Below are 26,930 nucleotides of genomic sequence, written 5' to 3' on the forward strand. Positions count from 1 at the left end.
AATGCCTTCACAAACATTCCTAGGACACTCACAGGTGAGGTTTGGCACTGAGCAGATAAGGCTGAAAGGGTCTTGCTCCTGTTACTCTCCATTGCCAGTTCTCTATTGCGGCTGTTCTGCATACCACAGCTGCCCAATAAAATTTGTCAGGCACGCAAGTCCACCTCAAATTGCTGCTCCTTTGTGAAGCTTTACCTCTGTCTTCGCCACAGGTAACTGACCTGGCCTTTCTGTGGCCTCCCTTTCAATGTAGAATTCTCGTGTTAGTCTTATGGCCAGCCTCCTACCCCTCTATCCTGCTAACTTGACTCAACCTGTAGGACAGCCCAGGTGCCATTTACAGAGGGACTTCCTTGACCTCCTCAGCCCTATTCTATATAACCAGGGCTTAGAAAAAAAAACACTCCAGCACTCAGAGGAATGAATGTTAACAGCCTGGGCAGCTCCCACCCCCTCCCACACAGGAACAGCTCCAAACATCACTCCTCCTTGGACTTTCCTCCTCCCTGGGCCTACCTCAAATGTACATATGTGAAACATTCACTATATCCGAAGATGTCTGCACACGACAGCTCTATTCATACTCCTCATCCAACAAATTCCACTCTGAAGAAAGCCTCGGGGTTTGTAGGAAGTGGGTCTGGCGGGAGAACGAAAGCGAGGTCACGGAGACCACATCCCTGAATGCTGCCTGGCTCGACTCAAACGCAACACGCGTTAAATGCTAGGGCAAGCTGCTCCTGCGCAGCCCTCCTCCACAGAGTGCCAGGGAGAGAGCGTAAAGCCACCTGCGCGGCGGAGCTGGTGCGCCTCCGACCCGCCTCTCCGGTAAAGGGGTCGGGCTGCATTGAGTCCTTGCAGCAAACCTGCCGAATTCCAGACGTGGACTTCTGAACACCCGGCACGGCCGGGTTTGGCGGCGCGCTAGGACTTTCGTCATTCTTCCGCGCCCTCCGCCTGCCAGGTGATTGGCCCCTGGGCCAGGGGCGGGGCACTCGCTGTGTAGGCAAGCCGCGGCGCGCGGGCGGTTGGTCCAGTTCTCGGGCCTGGAGGTAGGCGAGTCTGGCTTGTCGCTGTCGGATACTTGGGGTGAGCGGAAAGCATGGCGGGGACCTCTGCGCCAGGCAGCAAGAGGCGGAGCGAGACCCCGGCGCCTCGCCCCGGCCCGCCGCCGGGCACCGGGCACCCCCCGAGCAAGCGGGCCCGGGGCTTCTCCGCGGTCGCTGCCCCGGACCCTGACGACCCGTTTGGCGCGCATGGGGACTTCACTGCCGACGACCTGGAGGAGCTTGACACCCTCGCGTCACAGGCCCTGAGCCAGTGTCCGGCCGCGGCTCAGCAAGTGTCCAGTGAGTGCTCCTCGCGGCCTTTTTCTCGGAGGGAGTTGCAGACCGCGCCAGATCGCCTTGATGGCTGTGGCTTCGGAACCTCGCGGCCAGCACTGCCCTTTCGCCTTTTTAAAATGTGGGAACACTCTGATTTAAGCAGTGGTTGTCTTCCAGAAGGTCCTTTGATTTTAGGGGGAAATGCATTAGCCAGGTCATACAGCAGATTTGAAACACAGAACGCTAAGTAGACATTTTACTTTATTTTCTAAAGTTTAGGCCACTTGGTTCTTGGTTCTAAGCAGAGATCCTTGGAACACACCTACCACCACCATCAGAACCAACACTACCCATGCATGAGGACCCATTCTTGTGACAAGTTTGAGCGGCTTTAGATTTTATGAAGCCCACTGTCTCCCTTGGGCAGTGTTAGCATGGGAGGAGTCTGACACAGGCAAGAGATGAAATAAATTTATTCTTTTATACAACCAGTAAACTGTGCTAGGTGCCCATACGTGAGGAACTGCAACTGAGCTAACAATGAACAAAATACAAAAACTGTCCTTCATGGAGCTTACATGCTAGTTGAGGAATGAGTGAAGTCTTGAGGACTCCCAGAAAGAGAAAGGTTTTGAGTGCACCTTGCACCTGTACTTGGGTGTCTCAAGGCACCTTAAACTCAACACGATCATTTCCTGGAAACCCAGTTCTCCTCCAGCATTTCTAGCATGGTGCCGGCAAAGCAGACATTCAGAGAATGATGACCACAAGGAAGTAACTAGCACCACTCTCCATCCAGTGGCACAAGGCGACTTTTCGCCTTTCCTTGACTCTACATCTAATTTCTTTGCAAAGCCTGTCAAGCTTACCTTCTTAATCCTTCTCTGGACTCTTATCACTTCTACCAACTGCCTGATCTATGCTGCCATGAGTCCTCCCTTGAACAATAGTCTGCTAAATTGGTTTCCCATTTCCAGTCTTCACTCCCTACAAGTGAGGCTTCACATTACATTCTGAGTGATCTTTTCAAAATTCAAATCTGGCTGTGTCTTACACATATACATAAACAACCCTATTTTTTTTTTTTCTTTTTTTTTTTTTTTTTGAGACGGAGTCTCGCTCTGTCGCCCAGGCTGGAGTGCAGTGGCCGGTTCTCAGCTCACTGCAAGCTCCGCCTCCCGGGTTCGCGGCATTCTGCCTCAGCCTCCCGAGTAGCTGGGACTACAGGCGCCCGCCAGGTCGCCCGGCTAGTTTTTTGTATTTTTAGTAGAGACGGGGTTTCACCATGTTAGCCAGGATGGTCTCGATCTCCTGACCTCATGATCCGCCCGTCTCGGCCTCCCAAAGTGCTGGGATTACAGGCTTGAGCCACCGCGCCCGGCCTTTTTCTTTTTTTTTTGAGACGGAGTCTCACTCTGTCACCCAGGCTGAAGTGCAGTGGTGCCATCTTGGCTCACTGCAGCCTCCACCTCCCAGGTTCAAGCGATTCTGCCTCAACCTCCCTAGTAGCCTCAGCCTCCCGAGTAGCTGGGATTACTTGTGCCCGCCACCACGCCCAGGTAATTTTTGTATTTTTGGTAGAGATGGGATTTTGCAGTGTTGGCCAGGCTGGTCTCAAACTCCTGAGCTCAGGTGATCCGCCCGCCTCGGCCTCCGAAAGTGCTGGGGTTACAGGCGTGAGCCACCATACCCAGCCATGAACACCCCTAATGAAAGCCCTTTAATAATTTCCCACTTCTGGCCGGGCGCGATGGCTCAAGCCCGTAATCCCAGCACTTTGGGAGGCCGAGATGAGCGGATCACGAGGTCAGCAGATCGAGACCATCCTGGCTAACACGGTGAAACCCCGTCTCTACTAAAAATACAAAAACTAGCCGGGCGAGGTGGCGGGCCCCTGTAGGCAGGAGAATGGCATAAACCCGGGAGGCAGAGCTTGCAGTGAGCTGAGATCCGGCCACTGCACTCCAGCCGGGGCGACAAAGCGAGACTCCGCCTCAAAAAAATAATAATAATAATTTCCCACTTCTAGTGTAAAGACCAAAATCCTTAACATGGCCTGCAAGGCCCAGCCTGGTTTGGCCCTTTCTCACTCTCTGGGTTCTGGCTACACTAACTTTCTTTGAATTCTCTCTGCTTCTTTACAATACAGGAACTTTATACATTGTTCTTTCTTTGTACATTGAGTATACTTTCCATTCATTCATCTCCACTCATCTGGTTAATTCCTACTTGTCCTTCAGCTCTCAGCTCCTTCAAGTCTTCCCTAGGGAAATGTTCCAGTCATCCCATATAAGTCAGATTGCTGTCATATTACAGGCTTTCCTGTATTTGTTCTGTTCTGCAGTTCTTAATCACAGTTATAATTTTACATTTATCTGTGTGATTATTTGTCGAATGTCTTTTAAGCTCTGTGAATGTAAGGACAGTATTAATTTTGCTCGCCATTTTATCTGTAGAGCCTAACATGCCTGGCATATTGTATGTGGTTAGTAACTATTATTGAATAATAAATAGATCATTGAGTTCTGGCCAATGAGATCTCCTCAGGCTTTAGATGACACTCTTGGAATTGGATGAAGGATAGGGAAAGAGTAATAGGATCTGTTCTTTTAGAAGGACCATTTATGAGTTTCAGCCGGTGTGGTGACTCATGCCTGTAATCCCAGCACTTTGGGAGGCTGACGCGGGCTGATCACTTGAGGCCAGGAGTTTGAGACCAGGTTGGCCAATATGGTGAAACCCCATCTCTACTAAAAATATAAAAATTACTTGGGCCTGGTAGCACATCCCTATAATCCCAGCTACTCAGGAGGTTAAGGCACGAGAATCGCTTGAACCTGGGAGGTGGAGGTTGCAGTGAGCTGAGATCACACCACTGCACTCCAACCTGGGCAACAGAGCAAGACTCAGTCTCAAAAAAAAAAAAAGATCATTTATGAGTTTGAACCATGTTCTTAGGTTGAAAAACACCTGTATTGCTTACTAGGTCTTTCTCTGCTTTGCTTTCAAGAGTAATTCTTCCCAGCACTTCGGGAGGCAAAGGCAGGAGGGTTGCTTAAGCCCAGGAATTCAAGACCAACCTGGGCAACATAAGGAAAAAAACCCCATCTCTACAAAGAATTTTAAAATTAGGCCGGGCGCGGTGGCTCAAGCCTGTAATCCCAGCACTTTGGGAGGCCGAAGCGGGCGGATCATGAGGTCAGGAGATCGAGACCATCCTGGCTAACACGGTGAAACCCCGTCTCTACTAAAAAAATACAAAAAACTAGCCGGGCGAGGTGGCGGGCACCTGTAGTCCCAGCTACTCCGGAGGCTGAGGCAGGAGAATGGCATGAACCCGGGAGGCGGAGCTTGCAGTGAGCTGAGATCCCGTCATTGCACTCCAGCCTGGGCGGCAGAGCGAGACTCCATCTCAAAAAAAAAAAAAGAATTTTAAAATTAGCCAGGCGGCCGGGCGCAGTGGCTCACACCTGTAATCCCAGCACTTTGGGAGGCTGAGGCGGGCAGATCACGAGGACAGGAAATCAAGACCAGCCTGGCCAACATGGTGAAACGCCATCTCTACTAAAATACAAAAAAAAAAAAAAAATTAGCCAGGCATGGTGGCATATACCTGTACAGCTACATAGGAGGCTAAGGCAGGAGGATCACTTGAACCCAGGAGGTCAGGGTGGCAGTGAGCAGTGATCACACCACTGCACTCCAGCCTGGGTGACAGAGCAAGACCCTATTTCAAAAAAAAAAAAAAGTGGGTATTTTCAGCATTTTCTGGTGAAAGTGGGAAAATGTTGGGTCCTGAAATGTATATGGAACTGTTTTTTACAGGTGATCATAAGGTCTACAGATTATTAGATGGCTTGTCAAAAAATCCAGCAGGGAAAAACAGAGAAAGTGTTCCAATTAAAGATAATTTTGAATTAGAGGTACTTCAAGCACAATACAAAGAACTGAAAGAAAAGGTAAGTGACTTAACTTGCTGTTTTTGTAGCTAATTCATTCACTTATGTGTTTAAGAGCATGTACAGTAAAATATACGAAAGTTGTAAAACAAGTGTCTAGATTCATCCCTATGACACGGGAGAAGACTAGGGAAAGACAGCCAGAAAGTTTAGGCTGAAAGAAACTAAATCGGCTGGGCGCGGTGGCTCAAGCCTGTAATCCCAGCACTTTGGGAGGCCGAGACGGGTGGATCACGAGGTCAGGAGATCGAGACCATCCTGGCTAACACGGTGAAACCCCATCTCTACTAAAAAAATACAAAAAGCTAGCCAGGCGAGGTGGCGGGCGTCTGTAGTCCCAGCTACTCGGGAGGCTGAGACAGGAGAATGGCGTAAACCCGGGAGGCGGAGCGTGCAGTGAGCTGAGATCCGGCCACTGCACTCCAGCCCGGGCAACAGAGCGAGACTCCGTCTCAAAAAAAAAAAAAAAAAGAAACTAAATCGTGAGATTCCTAATGGCAAAGGCAAGAAGAAAAACACTGTATACCAGATCCAAAAAGAGATACAAACTTAGGGTACTGAGATGAATTTATAGCATATATCTTCATGTGAAGAACACAACTTCATATTGGTTGCTATTTTCACTAGCAGCTTTGCAAGAAAGCAGACACCCTTCATATCACCATCTGTAGGTCCCTAAGAAAACCAGGAATATAATGTGGAATTTTAGTTGGGCAAAGTATGTGACCCAGATTTTTTTTTTTTTGAGATGGAGTCTGTCATCCAGGCTGGAGTGCGGTGACACAATCTCGGCTCACTGCAACCTCTGCTTTCTGGTTTTAAGCGATTTTCATGCCTTAGCTTCCAGAGTAGCTGGGACTACAGGTGTGCACCACCATGCCCACCTAATTCTTGTACTTTTAGTAGAGACGGAGTTTCACCATTCTGGCCAGGCTGGTCTCAAACTCCTGGCGTCAACCTCCCAAAGTGTTGAGATTACAGACATGAGTTACCACACCCAGCTGACCCAGATTGTTAATGCCTCTTAGAGCCTAAAGAATCCAGCTAGGCATGGTGGCTCACACCTGTAATCCCAGCACATTGGTAGGCCGAGGCCAGTGGATCACCTGAGGTCAGGAGTTCGAGACCAGCCTGGCCAACATGGTGAAAACCTGTCTCTACTAAAAATACAAAAATTAGGCTGGGCGCGGTGGCTCAAGCCTGTAATCCCAGCATTTTGGGAGGCCGAGACGGGCGGATCACAAGGTCAGGAGATCGAGACCATCCTGGCTAACACGGTGAAACCCCGTCTCTACTAAAAAAATACAAAAAACTAGCCGGGCGAGGTGGTGGGCGCCTGTAGTCCCAGCTACTTGGGAGGCTGAGGCAGGAGAATGGCGTGAACCCGGGAGGTGGAGCTTGCAGTGCGCTGAGATCCGGCCACTGCACTCTAGCCTGGGTGACAGAGCGAGACTCCGTCTCAAAAAAAAAAAAAAAAAAATACAAAAATTAGCTGGGCGTGGTGGCAGGCGCCTGTAATAGGTCAGCTACTCAGGAGGCTGAGGCAGGCTGGAACCCAGGAGGTGAAGGTTGCAGTGAGCCGAGATTGTGCCATCACACTCCAGCCTAGGTGACAACAGAGAGACTCCGTCTCAAGAAAAAACAAAAAGTCGGGCGCGGTGGCTCACGCCTGTAATCCCAGCACTTTGGGAGGCCGAGACAGGCGGATCACGAGGTCAGGAGATGGAGACCATCCAGGCCAACATGGTGAAACCCCGTCTCTACTAAAAATACAAAAATTAGCTGGGCGTGGTGGCAGGCGTCTGTAATAGGTCAGCTACTCAGGAGGCTGAGGCAGGCTGGAACCCAGGAGGTGAAGGTTGCAGTGAGCCGAGATTGTGCCATCACACTCCAGCCTAGGTGACAACAGAGAGACTCCGTCTCAAGAAAAAACAAAAAGTCGGGCGCGGTGGCTCACGCCTGTAATCCCAGCACTTTGGGAGGCCGAGACAGGCGGATCACGAGGTCAGGAGATGGAGACCATCCAGGCCAACATGGTGAAACCCCGTCTCTACTAAAAATACAAAAAAATTAGCCGGGCGTAGTGATGGGCATCTGTAGTTCCAGCTACTCGGGAGGCTGAGGCAGGAGAATGGCGTGAACCCAGGAGGTGGAGCTTGTAGTGAGCCGAGATCACGCCACTGCACTCCAGCCTAGGCGACTGAGCAAGACTCTGTCTCAAAAAAAAGAAAAGGAATCTGACCAGGCAAGGTGGCTCATGCCTGTAATGCTAGCACTTTGGGAGGCCAAGGTGAGAGAATCGCTTGAACCCAGGAGTTCAAGACCAGCCTGGGCAATACAATGAGACCCTATCTCTACAAATAAAAGTGAGAACTAGCCAGGTTAGTGGCACATGCTTTATAGTCCTAGCTCCTCAGTAGGTTGAGGTGAGAGGATCACTTGAGCCCAGGAGTTCGAGGTTACATTGAGCTATGATTGTGCCACAGCATTCCAGCCTAAGCAACCCAATCCCCCTCCCTGGCAAAAAGAACCTGCATGCATGAGTGACAAGTGTATCCTTAAGCTGTCTTGATGAGTATCAGCTGTCCCATGAACAGGCCTAGCAGACCATGGTGACATCTGGTTGCTGTGGATATATTTTGAGTACTCATTTGTCTGTAGGATATGTTTTTCCTGTGCTTTCTCCATCTCCCCAACTACATGTTAAAACAAAGTACATAAGCCGGGCGCGGTGGCTCACGCCTGTAATCCCAGCACTTTGGAAGGCGGAGGCGGGCGGATCACGAGGTCAGGAGATCGAGACCACGATGAAACCCCGTCTCTACTAAAAATATAAAACAAAAAATGAGCTGGGCGTGGTGGCGGGTGCCTGTAGTCCAGCTACTCAGGAGGCTGAGGCAGGAGAATGGCGTGAACCCAGGAGGCGGAGCTTGCAGTGAGCCAAGATGGCGCCACTGCACTCCAGCCTGGGCGACAGAGCAAGACTCTGTCTCAAAAAAAAAAACAAACAAAAACAAAGTACATGGCCGGGCGCGGTGGCTCACGCCTGTAATCCCAGCACTTTAGGAGGCCGAGGCGGGCGGATCACGAGGTCAGGAGATCAAGACCATCCTGGCTAACACAGTGAAACCCCGTCTCTACTAAAAATATAAAACAAAAAATGAGCTGGGCGTGGTGGCGGGTGCCTGTAGTCCAGCTACTCGGAGGCTGAGGCAGGAGAATGGCGTGAACCCAGGAGGCGGAGCTTGTAGTGAGCCGAGATCACGCCACTGCACTCCAGCCTAGGCGACTGAGCAAGACTCTGTCTCAAAAAAAAGAAAAGGAATCTGACCAGGCAAGGTGGCTCATGCCTGTAATGCTAGCACTTTGGGAGGCCAAGGTGAGAGAATCGCTTGAACCCAGGAGTTCAAGACCAGCCTGGGCAATACAATGAGACCCTATCTCTACAAATAAAAGTGAGAATTAGCCAGGTTAGTGGCACATGCTTTATAGTCCTAGCTACTCAGTAGGTTGAGGTGAGAGGATCACTTGAGCCCAGGAGTTCGAGGTTACATTGAGCTATGATTGTGCCACAGCATTCCAGCCTAAGCAACCCAATCCCCCTCCCTGGCAAAAAGAACCTGCATGCATGAGTGACAAGTGTATCCTTAAGCTGTCTTGATGAGTATCAGCTGTCCCATGAACAGGCCTAGCAGACCATGGTGACATCTGGTTGCTGTGGATATATTTTGAGTACTCATTTGTCTGTAGGATATGTTTTTCCTGTGCTTTCTCCATCTCCCCAACTACATGTTAAAACAAAGTACATAAGCCGGGCGCGGTGGCTCACGCCTGTAATCCCAGCACTTTGGAAGGCGGAGGCGGGCGGATCACGAGGTCAGGAGATCGAGACCACGATGAAACCCCGTCTCTACTAAAAAAATACAAAAAAGTTAGCCGGGCGCGGTGGCGGGGTGCCTGTAGTCCCAGCTACTCAGGAGGCTGAGGCAGGAGAATGGCGTGAACCCAGGAGGCGGAGCTTGCAGTGAGCCAAGATGGCGCCACTGCACTCCAGCCTGGGCGACAGAGCAAGACTCTGTCTCAAAAAAAAAACAAACAAAAACAAAGTACATGGCCGGGCGCGGTGGCTCACGCCTGTAATCCCAGCACTTTAGGAGGCCGAGGCGGGCGGATCACGAGGTCAGGAGATCAAGACCATCCTGGCTAACACAGTGAAACCCCGTCTCTACTAAAAATATAAAACAAAAAATGAGCTGGGCGTGGTGGCGGGTGCCTGTAGTCCAGCTACTCGGGAGGCTGAGGCAGGAGAATGGCGTGAACCCGGGAGGCGGAGCTTGCAGTGAGCCAAAATCGTGCCATTGCACTCTAGCCTGGGTGACAGAGCGAGACTCCGTCTCAAAAAAAAAAAAAAAAAAACAAAGTACATAAGTAGTTTTCTTTTACAAAGTTTTCACGAGATTAATTTGGGATTTACAGATGAAAGTAATGGAAGAAGAAGTTCTCATTAAGAATGGAGAAATTAAAATTTTGCGAGACTCACTACATCAGACGGAATCTGTTCTAGAGGAACAGAGAAGATCACATTTTCTTCTTGAGCAAGAGAAAACCCAAGCACTCAGTGACAAAGAAAAGGAATTCTCCAAAAAGGTGACCCAGAGCATTTGTTTTGCACCAGCTTTGCCTGCCCACTGATTTCCTTTGACCAGGGTTGCCTGTAAATCTTCCAGGGAGATTTCAACATTTGTTTATCTTAAATACTTTCTGCTATCATCTAATTGCCATGCACTCTTCTTCCAGTGTCTGGATATGTTTTGGAAAGGGATTTAGGTGCAACTCTATTTTGCTGTGGTAGTTGGTCTTGGCAGGAACGAATAACTAGCTTAGCATTTCTAGAAACAGGCTTACATTAGGGCTCTTTTGCTAGATCAGAAACTCAACTGACCTAGCTTAGGCTAAAAGGAAATGTATTGGCTTCCATATCCAAGTCTTGGAAGAACAGGGGTGTGCTGGGGCCTTAAATGACTTAAATCTTGCCAGAACATTTTTATTCTCTATGCTATAAAAAGGCTCTATCATTATGGTAGAGGGTGTATTCTCCAGAAACTACTGGGCTCATATTTTGTAAATACAGAGCAGAATTAAGACTTAGGGCCACGTGCAGTGGCCCACACCTGCAATCCCGCACTTTGGGAGGCTGAGGCGAGAGGATCACTTGAGCCAGAAGTTCGAGACCAGCCTGGGCAACTGGTGAGACCTCATCTCTACAAAAAAAAAAAAAAAAAGAAAAAATTAACAAAATTATCCAGGCATGGTGGTGTGTACCTGTAGTCCCAGCTACTCAGGAGGCTGAGGTGGGAGAATTGCTTGAGCCCAGGAAGTTGAGGCTGCAGTAAGCCACGATCATGCCATTGTCCTCTAGCCTGAGCAACAGAACGAGACCCTGTCTCAAAAAAAGACTTAGGCTTCCTCATTGCAAGTTTTAAAATTCTGAGAAAGGCTCTGATTGGTCTAACTTGAGTTGTGTCTGTCCCTGGCCAATTGCTATAACCAAAAGCAAAAAAATGACAGCTCTCATTCTAATAAAATAGTCAGAGGTAGGGAAATTACTGAATTTTTTTTTTTTTTTTCTTTTTTGAGAAAAGGTCCAGGGTTTCACTCTGTTGCCCAGGCTACAGTGCAGTGGTGCAATCACAGCTTGCTGCAGCCTTGACCTCTCAGGCTCAAGCAGTCCTCCCCCATCAACCTCCCAGGTAGCTGGAACTACAGGCACACACCACCAGGCACAGCTAATTTTTAAATTTTGGTACAGACAGGGTTTCACTATATTCCCCAAGCTGTTCTCAAACTCCTGGGCTCACACAGTCCTCCCACCTTGGCCTCCCAAAGTGCTGAGATTACAGGCATGAGCCACCATGCCCAGCCTGTTTCTCAGGGAGAGGAAAATGCTATTCTGGAAAGAAAAACAATAGGTATCCAGTACCCACCACAACTTTCCCTCAGCACTTCCCCATGCTTCAATCTCAAGGACATGGGATCTTATTCTCTCATTGTTTAATTCAGCAAACTTAGCAAACTTTAAGCACTTACCTGTGCCCAACACTAGCTGCAATAGTTAACTTTCTGTATAAGTGATGAAGAGCAAGGAATTTGCAGTCAGACAAACCTGAATTTGAATCCAGGCTTCATGACACATTAGCGGTGATCTCAAGGTAATAACTTAAGCTCCATGGCTCATTTCCCTTATCTGTTCCAAAACATAACCAGAAAGGTTGTTGGGAGACTCACACATTCTTGCACTTACTGTGTCTGGTGCTGGGCCTGGCACAGAGTGTGCTTGGGGAATGATGGCAGTTACTATTGGCTGTGGTACCTGCAGGCCAGAGCAGCAGTTGTCTCTATACTGCACAGTGTCTTGGTAAACTATTCCAAATACTCTGCCCAAACTTTGAAGAAGACCTGGAATTGTGCACCATTGCATTTGGTTAATAAAGGTCAGTATGTTACTGCTGACATAGAGCACCTTACCAAGCTCTGTGCTGGGTGTTTTACACTCATCATTCTGCTTAATCCTCCCAACCATGATAAGACAGGCATGTTATGTTTCAAATAAGCTAGAATTCAAAGACATTTAGTAAATGGTGGGCTGGTATTTAATTCTTTTTTTTATTTTTTAAATTTTTCGTAGAGGCAATGTCTTGCTATTTTGCCCAGGCTGGTCTCGAACTCCTGGGCTCAAACGATCCTCCTGCCTCAACCTCCCAAAATGCTTAGGATTACAGGCCTGAGCCACCACACCCAGCCAGGGCTGGTATTTGAACCCTCACAAACTACCATTATAATAGTTAGAGTCCAGTATCTTTTTAGAGCACCATATTGTCTTTCAGAAAGAAAACTAATGTTTGATATTTTAGAACATTTATGTCACAGCAGATTTTCATATGTATTTTTTCATTGTTTGTCTTTTACTGGCTTGTGATTTTGAAGCCCAGAGATGTTTTTGTGTATATGATGGGGCCACTACAAGCATATTTCTTTTGCCTTCCAGCTCCAATCATTGCAGTCTGAACTCCAGTTTAAAGATGCAGAGATGAATGAATTAAGGACAAAGCTCCAGACCAGTGAACGTGCAAATAAACTGGCTGCTCCCTCTGTTTCCCACGTCAGGTAATGATGGTGCTGGAGGGATAGTTCAGTTTTGCATTATTTAGTAAAAATCTGCATAACAATGTCAGGCCGGTCCTAAATGAAGGTCATTTAGACCCTGCCACGGGGACAGAGATCCTCTTTTCCTGAAGGATTCAGAGGTGGTTTAGATGAAGCTTGCATGGTTTGAGACATCACAGCATAAAGGCCCATACTCTAGAAATGCTGCTGCTGTATGGCACTTTATAAACATAATTCCTTCGGACCAGAAAGACCTGGAAAAATGGGCCGGGCACAGTGGCTCACGCCTGTAATCCCAGCACTTTGGGAGGCCAAGGCGGGCGGATCACGAGGTCAGGAGATTGAGACCACGGTGAAACCCTGTCTCTACTAAAAATACAAAAAAATTAGCCGGGCGAGGTGGCGGGTACCTGTAGTCCCAGCTATTCAGGAGACTGATGCAGGAGAATGGCATGAACCTGGGAGGCGGAGCTTGCAGTGAGCTGAGATCCAGTCTGGGTGACAGAGCGAGACTCCGTCTCAAAAAAAAAAAAAAAAAGAAAGACAGACCTGGAGAAATGATCTCCAAATTTTGGGGGTGAGCCAGTCTTTACTTTTATGTAATTTGTTTAACTGATTTTGTTGCAAGCATGAATGTATTTTAGTTCCAGCTACTTGGAATATGTTTTCTTATTTGCTGTCTGGGGACCCTTGTCCAACAGCCCCATCCTTTGTGGTCAGATGTGCTCAACTTTTTTGTTTTTCTTTTTCTTTTTTTTTGAGACAGAGTCTCACTTTGTCATCCAAGCTGGAGTACAGTGGTACAATCTCAAGCTCACTGCAACCTCCACCTCCTGGGTTCAAAAAATTCTCCTCGGCCGGGCGCGGTGGCTCAAGCCTGTAATCCTAGCACTTTGGGAGGCCGAGACGGGCAGATCACGAGGTCAGGAGATCGAGACCATCCTGGCTAACACGGTGAAACCCCGTCTCTACTAAAAAATACAAAAAACTAGCCGGGCGAGGTGGCGGGCGCCTGTAGTCCCAGCTACTCGGGAGGCTGAGGCAGGAGAATGGCGTGAACCCAGGAGGCGGAGCTTGCAGTGAGCTGAGATCCGGCCACTGCACTCCAGCCTGGGCGACAGAGCGAGACTCGTCTCAAAAAAAAAAAAAAAAAAAAATTCTCCTCTCAGCCTCCTGAGGAGCTGGGACTACAGGCACACACCACCACGCCCAGCTAATTTTTGTATTTTTAGTAGAGATGAGGTTTCACCATGTTGGCCAGGCTCATCTCAAACTCCTGACCTCGTGATCCACCCGCCTCGGCCTCCCAAGGTGCTGGGATTACAGGCGTAAGCCACCGAGCCCGGCCTTGTTTTGTTTTTATACAGAGACGGGGTCTCACTACGTTGCTCAAGTTGATCTTGAACTCCTGGGCTCAAGCAATCCTCCCACTTCGGCCTCCTAAAGTGCTGAGTTACAGACATGAGCCACCGTGCCTGGCCTCAACTTGTTAATGATCTGTCCTGTCCTCTGCCTTACAGAGATGTCTGGCACTATCAGTATCAGCCTTGAAATTTGCTGTGGTTTTTTGTTGTTGTGGTTGTTGTTTTGAGATGGAGTCTCACTCTGTCAGATGGGAGTGCAGTAGTGTGATCTCAGCTTACTACAGTCTTCACCTTCCGAGTTCAAGTGATTCTCCTGCCTCAGCCTCCTGAGTAGCTGGGATTACAGGCATGCACCACCACACCTGGCTACTTTTTGTGTTTTTAGAGATGGGGTTTCATCATGGCCAGGCTGGTCTCGAACTCCTGGACTCAAATGATCTGCCAGCCTAGGCCTCCCAAACTACTGGGATTACAAGCATGAGCCACTGTGCCTGGCCCGGCCTTGAGATTTGAACAGTGTCAGGGCATCTTCTGGTTTTGAACACTCTGCTGCCTTTGCTCATAATGGGCAGTGTGTGAAACTGAACTCTCCATGCCTTGCATTGTCCACTTAAGACAAGAGAGCTGAAGGGATCCTCTTCACACATCAGTAACAGAAAGACCTCAGCATTATATGATCAGATCAGAGGATTAACACTGCTTCTCTAACATAAAGACATTAGCACTGAGAAGTTGCTCAGTTTTCAACATACTTAATAGGTTTATCAAAATTTTGATACTTATTTTGATAACCCTTTTTCTATTTAAATTCTTTGCATTCTATTGGAAGTTTTTTTTTGAAACAGAGTCTCACTCTGTTGCCCAGGTTGGAGTGCAGTGGCATGATCTCAGCTCACTGCAACCTCCACTTCCCAGGTTCAAGTGATTCTCCTGTCTCAGCCTCCCAAGTAGCTGGGATTACAGGCACACACCACCATGCCAGTCTAGTTTTTTTTGTATTTTTTTTTAAGTAGAGATGGGATTTCACCATGTTGGCCAAGCTGCCCTCGAACTCCTGACATCAGGTGATCCATCTGCCTCAGCCTCCCAAATTATTGGGATTACAGCCTGGAAGTCTTGTGACTATTAAAAAATCATTTGTTCCACATTGGCTGGGCGCAGTGGCTCACACCTGTAATCCCAACACTTTGAGAGGCTGAGGCGGGCAGATCACTTGAGGTCAGGAGTTCGAGACCAACCTGGCCAACATGGTGAAACCTTGTGTCTACTGAAAATATAAAAATTAGCTGGGCATGGTGGCATGCGCCTGTAATCCCAGCTACTTGGGAGGCTAAGGCAGGAGAATCACTTGAACCTGGAGGCAGAGGTTGCAGTGAGCCAAGAGATCACACCACTGTACTCCAGCCTGGGCAACAGAACGAGACTCTGTCCCCGAAAAAAAAAAAATAAGTTTGTTCCACATTGAAAAGATGTTTTGCACCAGGCATGGTAGCTACACAGGCAATCCCAGCTACAGAGGAGGCTAAGGCAGGAAGATTGCTTAAGGCTAGGAGTTCGAGACCAGCCTGGGTAACATAGCAAAACCCCATTGCTACTAAAAAATAAAATAAAATAAAATTACCGGCCCTGGTGGCTCACGCCTGTAATCCCAGCATTTTAGGAAGCTGAGGTGGACTGATCATTTGAGCCCATGAGTTCAAGACTAGCCTAGGCAACATGGTGAAACTCTATCTCTAGAAATAACTATCTCTAGAAAGAATAAAAAGTTAGCCAGATGTGGTGGTTGCATACCTGTAGTTCCTGTGCTACTCAGAAGAATGAGGTGGGAGGATCACTGAGCCCAAGAGGTCGAGGCCGCAGTGAGCCATAATTGTGCCACTGGGCTCCAGCACGGGCAACAGAGTGAGACCCTGTCTCACCAAAAAAAAAAAAAAAAAAATTATCTGGTCATGTTGGTGTGTGCCTATAATCCCAGCTACTCAGGAGCCTGGGCAACGGAGCAAGACTCTGTCTCAAAAAAAAAAAAAAAAGTTTTGGTGGAATTGGAAATAGTGATAATAAAGAATAGTAAAGGAATTTTGGCTAATATTATATTTTTGGATGATTAGAAAAATATGAAAATGAGTAAAAGACTTTTTCAACGATTTGGATCAAAATGCCTGGAATTGGCCAGTAACGGTGGATCACGCCTGTAATCCCAGCACTTTGGGAGGCCAAAGTGGGTGGATCACTCGAGCTCAGGAGTTCCAGACCAGCCTGGGTAACTTAGCGAAACCCCATCTCTATAGAGAAATTAAAATTTAAAAATATTTTTAAAAAAGAAAACCAAATGCCTGGAATTTTGCACTGCTCCCCTGACAAAGAATGGTAGACATAATAGATAAAACCTTTGGTTAAAACACCTAGATATGAAAAGTTTAAAGTTTGTTAGAAATTTTGTAACCAGGTATTTTGAATTGTTTTAGTAGAATCATTACTTTGCTTTCATAGTTAACTTTTTCCAGTCCTAGGAAAAACCCTTCTGTGGTTATAAAGCCAGAAGCATGTTCTCCACAATTTGGAAAAACATCTTTTCCTACAAAGGAGTCTTTTAGTGCTAACATGTCCCTTCCCCACCCCTGCCAGACAGAGTCAGGATACAAGCCTCTGGTGGGCAGAGAGGGTAAGTCCATAAGTCATCTATTGCTGTATAACAAACTACCCAAATTTGTGGCTTAAAACAATTATTATTTATTTTCTCCCAATTTCTGTGATCAGCAATTCTGACAGGGCACAGTGGGGACAATCTCTGCAGGGACTGGAATCACTGAAAGCTTGTCTTAAGCTGGAGGATCTATTTCAAGATGGCTCACTCACATGACTGGCAGTGTAATTCCTTGCCACATGGGCCTCTGCACATGGATACAGGGTATCCTCATAACCTGGTGGGTGGCTTCCTCTAAAGCCAGCAAATCCAGAGAGAGAGAGAGCCAGGCAGAAGCTATCCTTTTGTGGCCTAGCCTCAGAAGTCACACAGCATCACCTCTGCCACATTCTGTTTGTTAGAAGCAAATCACTGAGTCTGGGCTTCATTCAAGGAGGGGAAACTAAGCTATACCTTTTGAAGGGAGGTGTATCAAAGCATTTGTGGGCTTTGTTTGTTTGTTTGTTTGTTTGGAGACAGAGTCTCACTCTGTTACCCACTCAAGCTGGAGTGCAATGGCACGATCTCGACTCACTGCAGCTTCCGCCTCCCGGGTTCAAGCAATTCTCCAGCCTCAGCCTCCCGAGTAGCTGGGATTACAGGCACCTGCCATCATGGTTGTGGGCATATTTTTAAACCATCAGTAGTATGCAGGAACCTGTTTTTCTTTTCTTTTTTTTTTTTTTTCTTTGAGGTGGAGTCTCACTCTGTCACCAGGCTGGAGTGCAGTGACGTGATCTCGGCTCACTGCAACCTCTGCCTCCCGTGTTCAAGTGATTCTTCTGCCTCAGCCTCCCAAGTAGCTGGGACTACAGGTGCGCACCACCATGCCCAGCTAATTTCTGTATTTTTAGTAGAGATGGGTTTCACCATGTTGGCGTGGATGGGCTCAATTTCATGACCTCGTGATCCACCTACCTCAGCCGCCCAAAGTGCTGGGATTACAGGCATGAGCCACCATGCCCAGCCTCTGTTTTCCTTTTGCAGTCCAGCTTTTGAGTTTTTATAACTCAGTCCAGGTTGAGGGGATGCTGCTGTTTTTTAGAGAGAGACAATCTAACATCAGTAGGTTTTCAGACTGCTATGTCAGTGTATCTTATAAATCAGATACATTGACCCTCTTTTTACCATCAACCTTTCTTTTTTTTTTTTTTGAGGCGGAGTCTCGCTCTGTCGCCCAGACTGGAGTGCAGTGGCGCAATCTCGGCTCACTGCAAGCTCCGCCTCCCGGGTTCACGCCATTCTCCTGCCTCAGCCTCCCCAGTAGCTGGGACTACAGGCGCCCGCCACCTCGCCCGGCTAGTTTTTTGTATTTTTAGTAGAGACGGGGTTTCACCGTGTTAGCCAGGATGGTCTCGATCTCCTGACCTTGTGATCCGCCCGTCTCGGCCTCCCAAAGTGCTGGGATTACAGGCTTGAGCCACCGTGTCCGGCCTACCATCAACCTTTCAAATCCTTGGCCATCACACACTTCTAAGAAACTGCAGCCCACTTACATTTTTGGAATCTAGCAGCTAAAGTGGCAGTGTACAGTAGTGTTGTAAGCAGGCAGTAGAGCCCAGTAGCCTGGATGTGAGTCCCAGTAATGCTACTTACTGGCTTATGTAATTTGGGCAAGTCCTTTAATCTCTGTACCTCAGTTTCCCTATATGTAAAACAGAGCTAATGATAACTACTTGTAGGGTCACTGAGGAACAAATGGGCTGATGTGTGCAAAGCTCTTAGAACAGTATCTAGCACATAACAAGCACCATGTCAATGTTAGTGGTTACTGTTTTATCTAACGGCCTCATTTTGAGTGTGGCAAACAGCTTGATTTTCTTTTCCTGTCCTTGTATGAGTTCCTGTTTTACATAAGAAAGGTTAAAAAATGCAGAGCTTTTGAGCTGCTTTGGCTCTTGTTTGATCCAAGATCGAGGAAGTAGAACAGCCTGTGTTTTAAACTCATTGCATGTAAAAGTTTCTAATATGCCCATGCTTTTGTGCTCAAATTTTGATTTACATTTTATCACATTTCAGATAGTAAGACCCACAGTCTGAGAGGTGACTCCATAAAACAAGAAGAGGCCCAGAAAAGCTTTGTTGACAGCTGGAGACAGAGATCAAACACTCAAGGTACCAGAATCCCTGCTTCTCCTACAGGGGCCTGCATGGCTCTGAGTGATATGCAGAAGAATTGCCCAGGCCTCTGAGAACCGGCGCCCTGGGCAGTCCTTCAGGGAGTCCAGGGAAGTCAAAGTATGTGGCTTAAGCAGAAGACTTTATAAAGTGGAAAGGGCCAAAGGCAGGTATGTCCCAGAGCCTTCCACACCCACAGGCATCTTCCTGGGGCTTAGTGGCAACTTAGAGGACAGTTGGCATCCAAAGAGTCCTTACTGTTTCCTTCTGAGGCCACAGAAAAGATCTCCCATGTCAGAACCTTCTAGAGTCACCTTGTCTTCTACAGGTTCCATTTTGATAAACCTGCTCCTGAAGCAGCCTTTGATCCCAGGGTCATCCCTAAGCCTGTGCCACCTCCTGAGTAGTAGTTCTGAGTCTCCTGCTGGCACCCCTCCGCAGCCACCAGGGTTTGGCAGGTAAGCATAAGACTCCTGGAAAGCTTGTTTGGGAAGGAGCTTCCTGGAAGCAAATTCCTTTCTGGCCCTGGCCAGCCTGGGAAGTCTGTGGGAAGGGCAGGGAGCCTGGAGAATTTGGCAGGCAAGCTGTTTGGGGCCCTTGACCTTATCTCCATCCCACACTTACCTATTTTTCTTTGTGTTTGTTGCCAGTACCTTGGCTGGAATGTCAGGCCTCAGGACCACAGGTTCTCAGGATGGGTCATTTTCCCTCTCAGCCCTGAGAGAAGCACAGAACCTGGCATTCACTGGACTGAATCTGGTTGCTAGGAATGAGTGCTCACATGATGGAGACCCAGCAGAGGGAGGCAGAAGGGCCTTCCCACTCTGCCAGCTTCCTGGAGCCGTGCATTTCCTCCCCCTTGTACAGTTCTTCATCGGCTTACACTGCCAGGCCCTGCAGGACTTGGCAGCTGCTAAGAGAAGCGGAGCACCTGGGGACTTACCGACACATTCCTCCCGTGTGAGCTCTGGGGTAGAGACCAACCCTGAGGACTCAGTGTGCATCCTGGAAGGCTTCTCTGTGACTGCACTTAGCATTCTTCAGCACCTGGTGTGCCACAGCGGAGCAGTGGTCTCCCTATTACTGTCACCAGTTGGGGCAGATTCTGCTGCTGGGGAAGGAAATGGGAGCCTGGTTCACAGGTTTAGTGATGGAGATATGACCTCAGCCCCAAGGGGGGTTGCTGACGACCAAGGACAGCACCCACTGTTGAAGATGCTTCTTCACCTGTTGGCTTTCTCTTCTGCAGCAATAGGTCACCTTCAAGCCAGTGTCCTGACCCAGTGCCTTAAGGTTTTGGTGAAATTAGCCGAAAACACTTCCTCTGATTTCTTGCCCAGGTATAAAGCAGCATAGGAGTCATGATTTTTTGTGGGTCTCACTTGACCTGTTAAGGTCTAACCTGTGTCTCTTGTACTTTGCTCACATCTTGACTTACCTACACTAGTTAGTTCTAAGGCCTGGTTCAGGGAGTTCTGAAGTGATGGGAAGTGGGACCAAATGGAAGAACCAAGGAAGTGGTTTATTTGGTTTAATTCTGCCTCTGAACAACAGGTAAGCAGAAGGCACACATGATTAAAGGAGGCTGCTAACCTCTGTGGAGGAGGGCCCTGTCCCAGAACAAGGGCTAAGACAAGGGGCCTCTGAACCTGAGATGTGGGTAAGGTGAAGACCATATATCACAAGCACGTTGAAGTTCAGTGGGTTCCCTAAGGAAGCAGAGGATGTGGGGAGGATCTGCGGCCCACAGGCTGACCTTGCTGGAGTCTCTGCCTGTCATTGTGCCCATCTTTAGCATGCATCTGGGGTGGCCTGTTCCTCTTCCGGTTTGTGGGTAGTAGTATTACAGTGAACCTAGCGAATGAACACTGATCATAAATTCCTCCCTTGGGATTCCAGAGCCACAAGATTGGGGAGAACTGTGAACACAGCCAGCCCACCCCCTCATCCAGTAATCCAGTCTCCCTCTCAGCACTCTACCAAAGGGCCAGTTTCTATGTTGGAATGATTCCACTGGCTGAATATATCTGAAACCATCTCATCTCTGAGCTCAGCACTGCTGTTTCCTGATCTGTTTCCATCTGAATATTTTTGGTTGGTCTGGCCCATGCTAAAGGTGGTACTCAGAGCTGGACACAGCACCGCAGTATGGTGTGGACAATGGGATCAGGCAGACCCAGCACTCAAGTGCCCAGCAGGGGCCCAGCTCATAGTGGCTGTTTTGTTTGTTTTTGGTTTTGTTTTGAGACGAAGTTTCACTCTTGTTGCCCAGGTTGGAGTGCAATGGTGTGATCTCGGCTCACTGCAACCTCCATCTCCCAGGTTCAAGCAGTTCTCCTGCCTCAGCCTCCTGAGAAGCTGGGATTACAGGTGCCTGCCACCACGCCTGGCTAATTTTTGTATTTTTAGTAGAGACAGAGTTTCACCATGCTGGCCAGGCTGGTCTCAAATGCCTGACCTCAAGTGATCCACCCGCCTTGGCCTCCCAAAGTGCTGGGATTATAGGTGTGAGCCACCAGGCCCAGCCTTGGTTATTTGTTTAATAATTGTTAAATGAATGAATCCCAGGCTGGGCACAGTGGCCCCTGCCTGTAATCTCAGCACTTTTGGAGGCCAAGGTGGGAGGATTACTTAAGCCCAGGAGTTTGAGACCAGCATGGGCAACAAAGCGAGACTCCATCTCTACAATTTTTTTTTTTTTTAATTAGCTAGGCATGGTGGCAGTGAGCTATGACCATGCTACTGCACTCCAGCCTAGGTGATAGAGTGAGACCCTATCTCAAAAAAAAGAATCCCAGAAACCATGTTTTTGCTGGTGGTAGACACACTATTATTCCATTCCTGTTGAGCTTGTCCACAGGGACATTCAAAACACAGCCATGGCTGGGCGCTTATCTATTTCACGTACTGGGACTCTTCATAAAATTTCATTTAAAAAGGTTCTTATGGGCCAGGCGTGATAGCTCACGCCTGTAATTCCAGCACTTTGGGAAGCTGAGGCGGGTAGATCATGAGGTCGGGAGATTGAGACCATCCTGGCTAACACGGTGAAACCCCATCTCTACTAAAAATACAAAAAATTAGTTGGGCGTAGTGGCAGGCACCTGTAGTCCCAGCTACTCGGGAGGCTGAGGCAGGAGAATCGCTTGAACCCTGGAGACAGAGGTTTCAGTGAGCTGAGATCACGCCACTGTACTCCAGCCTGGGCAGCAGAGCGAGACTCCGTTTCAAAAAAAAAAGTTATTACGCTATCAAAAAATAACTTGGAAACCACTGTGTTGTATATAAAGGTGGATTTTCCTTGCAATACCTTCTGCAAGTGGCAGATATTGGGCCTCTTACAGCCCAGTAATGAAACCAGGTAACAGTGTTCAATTGCAGCTTCCCGCAAAGGTCTGCATACCCTGGCAGCTAAAAAGCATTGAACTTTTTGTCTGCTGTGCAGGATTTGTCCTAAAGTGAGTTCACCCCACATAGTGAGACCTTGCTTCCTAAGGACATACTGAGGGATATCTTGACCTTCTGTGCTCAGAAACTGCAGATGTCTGAAGGGGTACACACCTGGCCAGTCCCCACAGGGTGTTTCAGAATTGCTCTTCTCTCCACCCACTAGGCCAGTCCACCATGCTCCTCCAGGCTATGTGCGTTTAGCAAACAGCAGCAGTTGCCTTGGGGCTTGGTTTCTTGGTAATAGCTTTCCTTTTGCCCCTGAGACCTGTGGCAGTGTGCCCAGAACCCCTCCCTCCTGCACACCCCACAGTAGGCACATTCTCCTACTGGCAGCAGATACGTTTTCTAACAAGTAGAGAAAATGGTTTTTCTTGCCCTGCAAGAGGTCTCGTAAGATCCAACTATAGCCAAGTCCATGTTTGTCACTTCTGGAGCCCTGGCCGGTCCTTCTGTGGGCACAGAACATTTCTCTCCCACCTAAGTTAGGACCTGCATCCCTGTTTGGGAGCATGTGGAAGCCAGGCATCCCAGGTCCAGGAGGTCATCCCACTTCCTGGGCGATGCTATGCCAGACGAGGGCCTGTCCTGTCAGCTGCAGCAGTCTTGCAGTGGAAGTGCCCGCTTGTTCACATGAAACAAGTTTCATAGCAAGTACGTGGAGGTCAGGCCAGCACTGACGCCCAGGTCTGGCTGAACCAGCTCGCCTGTTCATACTGTCTTGCTCAATTTTCTGTTACCTCTAGTGGAATGTGAGGGTAGGTTATGAAGCTGTGGTTGGGGAGTGTCACGTCTCTCTGGGTCCTTGTCTTTTAGGTTCCAGTGTGTGTTCCAAGTGCTGCCAAAGTGCCTCAGCCCAGAGACACCCCTGCCTGGCGTGCTGCTGGCTGTTGAGCTCCTCTCCCTCCTGGCGGACCACGACCAGTTGGCACCTCAGCTCTGTTCCCACTCAGGTAAAGCAGGGTGGGGTGGGCATCTGGACTGCTCCTGCAGATCAAGGGAATTGTTGGGGTGGGGACAGGGTCAAGGGCCTCGGAGGGCTTTTGCAGCATGTAGCCCAAGCTCTTCATGAGAAAGGGCACCCTGAGTGAGAGGTGCACTGTCCTTTTCAGAAGACTGCCTCCTGCTGCTGCTGTACATGTACATCACATCACGGCCTGACAGAGTGGCCTCAGAGACACAATGGCTCCAGCTGGAACAAGAGGTAAAAACTCCAGAGCCCCTTCTGGACACTGTCCCCACCCCATCCTAAGAACCAACAGAATCTCCTCTTTCCACTGGGGAGAAAAGGAGCTTTAGTTCATTTTAGTAATGACTGTATCAAGCAGCTAAAGAGGTAAACTCAGTTTGGGGGCTGTGCAGTACACAGATGCAATGCAGACAGGACTTGGCAGAGTTGCCTGATGACTGAACCTGTCCTGGCTTTGGGGCTTGGGGACAGGATGGGGGGCTGGAGGCAGGTGGGTTGCTGGTGGGACATGGGTGCTCGTCCTGGGTCTGCCCTGGGAAGGTCCCACACCACTTCTTGGACCCCATTTGTGCAGACAAGCAGTTGCTGAAGCAAGTGAACTCTTACAGAAACTTGAGAAAGCCCTCACAGGGACTGGTCTCCTTCTGCCCAGGATGGAGCTGATCTGTTCTTGTTCTAGGTGGTGTGGCTCCTGGCTAAGCTTGGTGTGCAGAGCCCCTTGCCCCTAGTCACTGGCTCCAACTGCCAGTGTAATGTAGAGGTGAGTGGGCAGGGGCCAACAGCTGGCAGTTCTGTGGGTGGTAAGGGGGCTCTGTGCAAGGACTGTAGACCCCACTGCAAACCCCCTCACCTGAGGTGGCTAGGCTGAATGGATTGTTAGGGTGCAGGCCATGGTGGCAGCAGACCTCAGCCTGTGCCCCCTCTCTCCCAGGTGGTCAGAGCGCTCACGGTGATGTTGCACAGACAGTGGCTGACAGTGCGGAGGGCAAGTGGGCCCCCAAGGACTGACCAGCAGAGGCGGACAGTGCGCTGTCTGCGGGACACGGTGCTGCTGCTGCATGGCCTGTCCCAGAAGGACAAGCTCTTCATAATGCACTGCGTGGAGGTCCTGCATCAGTATGACCAGGTGATGCCAGGGGTCAGCATGCTCATCCGCGGGCTTCCTGATGTGACCGACTGTGAAGGTGAGCCTGCCAGAGGCCCTCCCGCCCAGCCCCCAGGGCTTCTTCCTGAGGTTCCCCAACAACTCATATTCCTGGGCATCCCCTCAGCAGGCCCTTGCCCACTACAGCCTGTTCCAGCACTGGGGCCATTTTCTTTATCTTCTGCCCCAGTTCTCCAAGCATATTGGGCTGCCTTTTGCTCCTATCTGTTGAATGTGCCTGGCAGAGTCAGAGTTTTTCCAGAAATATCCATGTCTGAATTGCTTTTGTATCACTTTGTTTGCAGTAGCTGAGGGAGCAAGGCCTGGGTCTGGAAGGGACTGGTTAGTTCATGCGGGCGTTGGGGGAGGAGAGGTGGGACCTGCCCTAGGCCCTGGCACCTTTGGGCCCTCACCAGGAATCTCTCCCTTTTATCTCAGAGGCAGCCCTGGATGACCTCTGTGCCACAGAAACCGATGTGGACGACCCCGAGTTGGAGTGTGGCTGAGGCCCTGAGTTGGAGTGTGGCTGAGGCCCTGAGCGTCCAGCCACATGGTGGCACCAGCACCGTTCCTTTCCTTACCACATCAACTGATTAAAGCAGTGACCAGCAGGAACTGCCCAGAGAACCGGCTGGCCTTGTTTCCTGAGTCTGATCTGTTTGGCAGAGTGGAAGGGGTGGAGCGGGACCGGGACCTTGGGTGGCTGGCATCCTTCTTCCTGTCCTTGGCTGCTGCTGAGCCCCAGTCTCCATGGTAACCGATCTGCCTTGAGGAAGGAGCCCTGCCCTGCCTGTGGAATTGCCCTGAGTCATTGCTTTGGGCTGGGGCCATGGGAAGAAACCATTGTGTGGCAGGGAAGGAGGTGGCTGTTGGCCCAGGCCTAAACCAGGAAAGCCTGGAAAAGTAGGACCCACAGGTGGGCACGAAAGGGCTGCAGCAGGAGCTCCCAGCAGTGTGTAACACCGGGAGCTGGTCTGGCGCCACTGCCCTGGTCCTTCCAGCTGCCTGTCACTGGTGTGATGGCCCGGTGCATTGTGCCACCAGCAGGCCACAGCTGTGGATCTTAGAAGGCTTCTGGGGTCCCCTGGGGGCGGGGAAGTGGGGGTTGGGGGGACGGATGTTGGCGAGAGGGACAGACCAGACAGGCTGACGAGCAGGGCAGGCCTGGCTCACGTGGGCCTGTAGGCGGGCCCACACGAAGTTTCACTTCCCGCCACTGCTGCCAGCGAGAGCCGCGGGGAGAGTGTGCAGCCAAGTCACTACTGCCTGCCTGCCTGCTACGGTAAGTGTGGCTCCCCAAGGGGATGGCGCAGGGCAGGAGGGCCATGGGTTCCCCGACCCCAGACTAAGGGGGCACTAGAGGAGGGGCCAAGTCATGTGAAGAGGGAGCCCTCTCAAACAGTCGAATATGCTGGTCCCACTAAGGAAACCACCCCACCCTCTCCAACTTCCTGCCTGAAAATGGGCCCTGGAGCTCACAGACAGGGCAGGATTGTGCAGGGAAGGCCTGAGATGTGCTTCTGCCCACCCCCTACCCCACTCCCTCCCCTTCGGATCTTAACACTGGGCACTCACACACCCACCCCATGCTCCTCCCCAGGCTCAGCGACAGGTCCTACCCAACCATGGGCTCGAAGGCCCTGCCCCCGGGGCCCATGCAGACCCTCATCTTTTTCGACATGGAGGCCACTGGCTTGCCCTTCTCCCAGCCCAAGGTTACGGAGCTGTGCCTGCTGGCTGTCCACAGATGTGTCCTGGAGAGCCCCCCCACCTCTCAGGGACCACCTCCCACAGTTCCTCCACCACCGCGTGTGGTGGACAAGCTCTCCCTGTGCGTGGCTCCGGGAAAAGCCTGTAGCCCTGCAGCCAGCGAGATCACAGGTCTGAGCACAGCTGTGCTGGCAGCGCATGGGCGTCAATGCTTCGATGACAACCTGGCCAACCTGCTCCTAGCCTTCCTGCGGCGCCAGCCACAGCCCTGGTGCCTGGTGGCACACAATGGTGACCGCTATGACTTCCCCCTGCTCCAAGCAGAGCTGGCTATGCTGGGCCTCACCAGTGCTCTGGATGGTGCCTTCTGTGTGGATAGCATCACTGCGCTGAAGGCCGTGGAGCGAGCAGGCAGCCCCTCAGAACATGGCCCAAGGAAGAGCTACAGCCTAGGCAGCATCTACACACGCCTGTATGGGCAGTCCCCTCCGGACTCGCACACGGCTGAGGGTGATGTCCTGGCCCTGCTCAGCATCTGTCAGTGGAGACCACAGGCCCTGCTGCGGTGGGTGGATGCTCACGCCAGGCCCTTCAGCACCATCAGGCCCATGTATGGGGTCACAGCCTCTGCTGGGACCAAGCCAAGACCATCTGCTGTTACAGCCACTGCACACCTGGCCACAACCAGGAACACTAGTCCCAGCCTTGGAGAGAGAAGGCGACCCAAGGATCTTCCTCCAGTGAAGGACCCTGGAGCCCTACCCAGGGAGGGGATACTGGCACCACTGGGTCTACTGGCCGTCCTGACCTTGGCAGTGGCCACACTGTATGGACTATCCCTGGCTGCACCTGGGGAGTAGGCCAAGAAGGAAAATCTGATGAATAAAGACCCCCCCCTCCTCCAGCACTGAGTAGTCACTTGGCTCCTACCCTTCTTGGCAACCCAGACCTCTGCCCACACTCAGGGACCTGGGGAGGAGGGCATAGTGTTTGTCCCTCACTTTCCCTAGCAGGATGATCAACTATCTGAGCTCAATAAAAGTAGG

General features: G+C 50.0%; 2 protein-coding genes across 7 annotated transcripts; both read left to right on the forward strand.

The window, feature by feature from the left end:
• Positions 1-982: 982 nt before the first annotated feature.
• ATRIP (ATR interacting protein) lies at positions 983-26,930 on the forward strand. Of its 6 annotated transcripts, none has more exons than XM_033206209.1 (14): positions 990-1,349; positions 5,151-5,284; positions 9,761-9,931; positions 12,330-12,448; positions 16,317-16,474; positions 18,515-18,610; positions 18,942-19,071; positions 19,264-19,953; positions 22,877-23,013; positions 23,173-23,264; positions 23,710-23,790; positions 23,962-24,214; positions 24,480-24,516; positions 24,613-24,773. In XM_033206209.1, coding segments are annotated over exons 1-14 (2,346 nt in total). In that variant the 5' UTR covers positions 990-1,102; the 3' UTR covers positions 24,614-24,773. The 6 variants fall into 6 exon arrangements, 5 of the variants coding, with proteins under 5 accessions (XP_033062119.1, XP_033062100.1, XP_033062092.1 ...); XR_004435984.1 differs by lacking the exon at positions 24,480-24,516 and adding an exon at positions 26,209-26,930 and having other exon boundaries at positions 994-1,349; positions 24,613-25,456; XM_033206228.1 differs by lacking the exon at positions 24,480-24,516 and having other exon boundaries at positions 983-1,052; positions 24,613-24,805.
• Positions 25,327-26,791, forward strand: TREX1 (three prime repair exonuclease 1). The gene is made up of 2 exons (XM_033206294.1): positions 25,327-25,456; positions 25,775-26,791. The coding sequence occupies exon 2, from the start codon at positions 25,800-25,802 to the stop codon at positions 26,742-26,744; it is 945 nt and encodes a 314-aa protein (XP_033062185.1). The 5' UTR covers positions 25,327-25,456; positions 25,775-25,799; the 3' UTR covers positions 26,745-26,791.

The sequence above is a fragment of the Trachypithecus francoisi genome, unplaced genomic scaffold, assembly GCF_009764315.1.
Source record: "Trachypithecus francoisi isolate TF-2019V2 unplaced genomic scaffold, Tfra_2.0 Lachesis_group0, whole genome shotgun sequence".
NCBI lineage: Eukaryota > Metazoa > Chordata > Mammalia > Primates > Cercopithecidae > Trachypithecus > Trachypithecus francoisi.

Coding starts and splice junctions, on each gene's coding strand:
- ATRIP (XM_033206201.1), top strand. CDS start 1,103: ATGGCGGGGACCTCTGCGCCAGGCAGCAAGAGGCGGAGCGAGACCCCG. Junction 1,350..5,150: donor CGCGGCTCAGCAAGTGTCCA/GTGAGTGCTCCT, acceptor TGTTTTTTACAG/GTGATCATAAGGTCTACAGA. Junction 23,014..23,172: donor TCAGCTCTGTTCCCACTCAG/GTAAAGCAGGGT, acceptor TGTCCTTTTCAG/AAGACTGCCTCCTGCTGCTG.
- TREX1 (XM_033206294.1), top strand. CDS start 25,800: ATGGGCTCGAAGGCCCTGCCCCCGGGGCCCATGCAGACCCTCATCTTT.